Below are 1,227 nucleotides of genomic sequence, written 5' to 3' on the forward strand. Positions count from 1 at the left end.
AAATGTAAAATGTAGCATTGAGCTCATAAAAGTTCTAGTACGAATTTAAAGATCAAGATCAGCAAATACATTGTTGACAATGAACATTAAAGCAAGAACGTTGATAATGTTGTACATATATTTGGAACATGATAATCGCGTGCTAAACGCAACTATTAATAATTCAATAAATAGGAGGAATTCAGGGAAAGCAACTTACAGTTTAAAATGAAGTGGGCTATAATAGTTTTACTTCTCCACTTGCTGCACAATATAAGGGTAAATATACAAAAAGGATTTTGTAATTACCAAATAATTATTTTTACAGTGCGAGCAATCTTATGTGGTGACCAATGAGAAACTGGAACCTTTTGAGGGCGATTCAGAGACCTTGGTGATCTTCGATGGACTAAAAACTGTTGGCCGGGAGAGAGCTCTCAATGGGTCCTTTAAATTCCTTGGTGACATGAGCAATGATGACTTTAAGGTTTCGGTGGAACTTTATTCCAGTCCCAATGGGGATGGAGATTTTAAGAGAATGGTTATGGATGTGCCTCAAACGAGCATTTGCGAGTGCTTCAAAAAGTTCTATGTCCAGTTCGTGCAACCTTCTGTTAAAACTGGCGATACCACAAATTTCCCAATTGTCGATGACGATTTTTGTCCCGTTCCCGAAGGCGATTTCTACATCAAAAATATCCTTTTTAACACGCAAGATTGGCCGTCGCAAGTTCCTCGAGGAATTGTTAAGGCCATTATCACATTCTTCAGTGATGGCAAAAATGTTGGTGGTCTCATAGTGGTCGTCAAAATTGAGGATCGACAAAGTTAGAGTATAAAATTATTTGAAAAATTTGGTGGGAGAAGATCTTTTTAATTGGTATGTTATGATTGTGTTAAAATTTATTATGTGATATTATAAAATAAATGTCTTTGAACGCGAAACATTTGCTTTTGGAACTTTATATTTTGTTAAGAAGAAAATCCGTAAATCTTTCAGTAACTGAATAGTAAACTAATAAAGAAATAACATGTTCGTAATTTTTTTAAAGCGCTTCAGGAAGAATTTAAATTAAGAACAGTAATATTAAAACATCCTAGGTGTAAACTCCTATGGCGATTATTGGTGTGAGTTTGTTAATCATTTTTTTATTATTAACAAATTTTTATTCCATTGCCCATAGTTAATTTCCACCACCTGCACGACCTTAAGAACTATGACCCAATTGTGTCAGAAAATCAACCACA

The 1,227-nt window shown here is 34.4% G+C and overlaps 1 protein-coding gene across 1 annotated transcript; it reads left to right on the forward strand.

Moving 5' to 3' along the window:
* The first annotated feature begins 207 nt into the window (after positions 1–207).
* Positions 208–924, forward strand: LOC108135556. Its single transcript, XM_017256303.2, has 2 exons — positions 208–258; positions 308–924. Exons 1-2 carry the CDS (start codon positions 208–210, stop codon positions 809–811), a joined length of 555 nt encoding a protein of 184 aa, XP_017111792.1. The 3' UTR covers positions 812–924.
* Positions 925–1,227: the final 303 nt, after the last annotated feature.

The sequence above is a fragment of the Drosophila elegans genome, unplaced genomic scaffold (assembly GCF_018152505.1).
Source record: "Drosophila elegans isolate 14027-0461.03 unplaced genomic scaffold, ASM1815250v1 contig_208, whole genome shotgun sequence".
Taxonomy (NCBI): Eukaryota; Metazoa; Arthropoda; class Insecta; order Diptera; family Drosophilidae; genus Drosophila; species Drosophila elegans.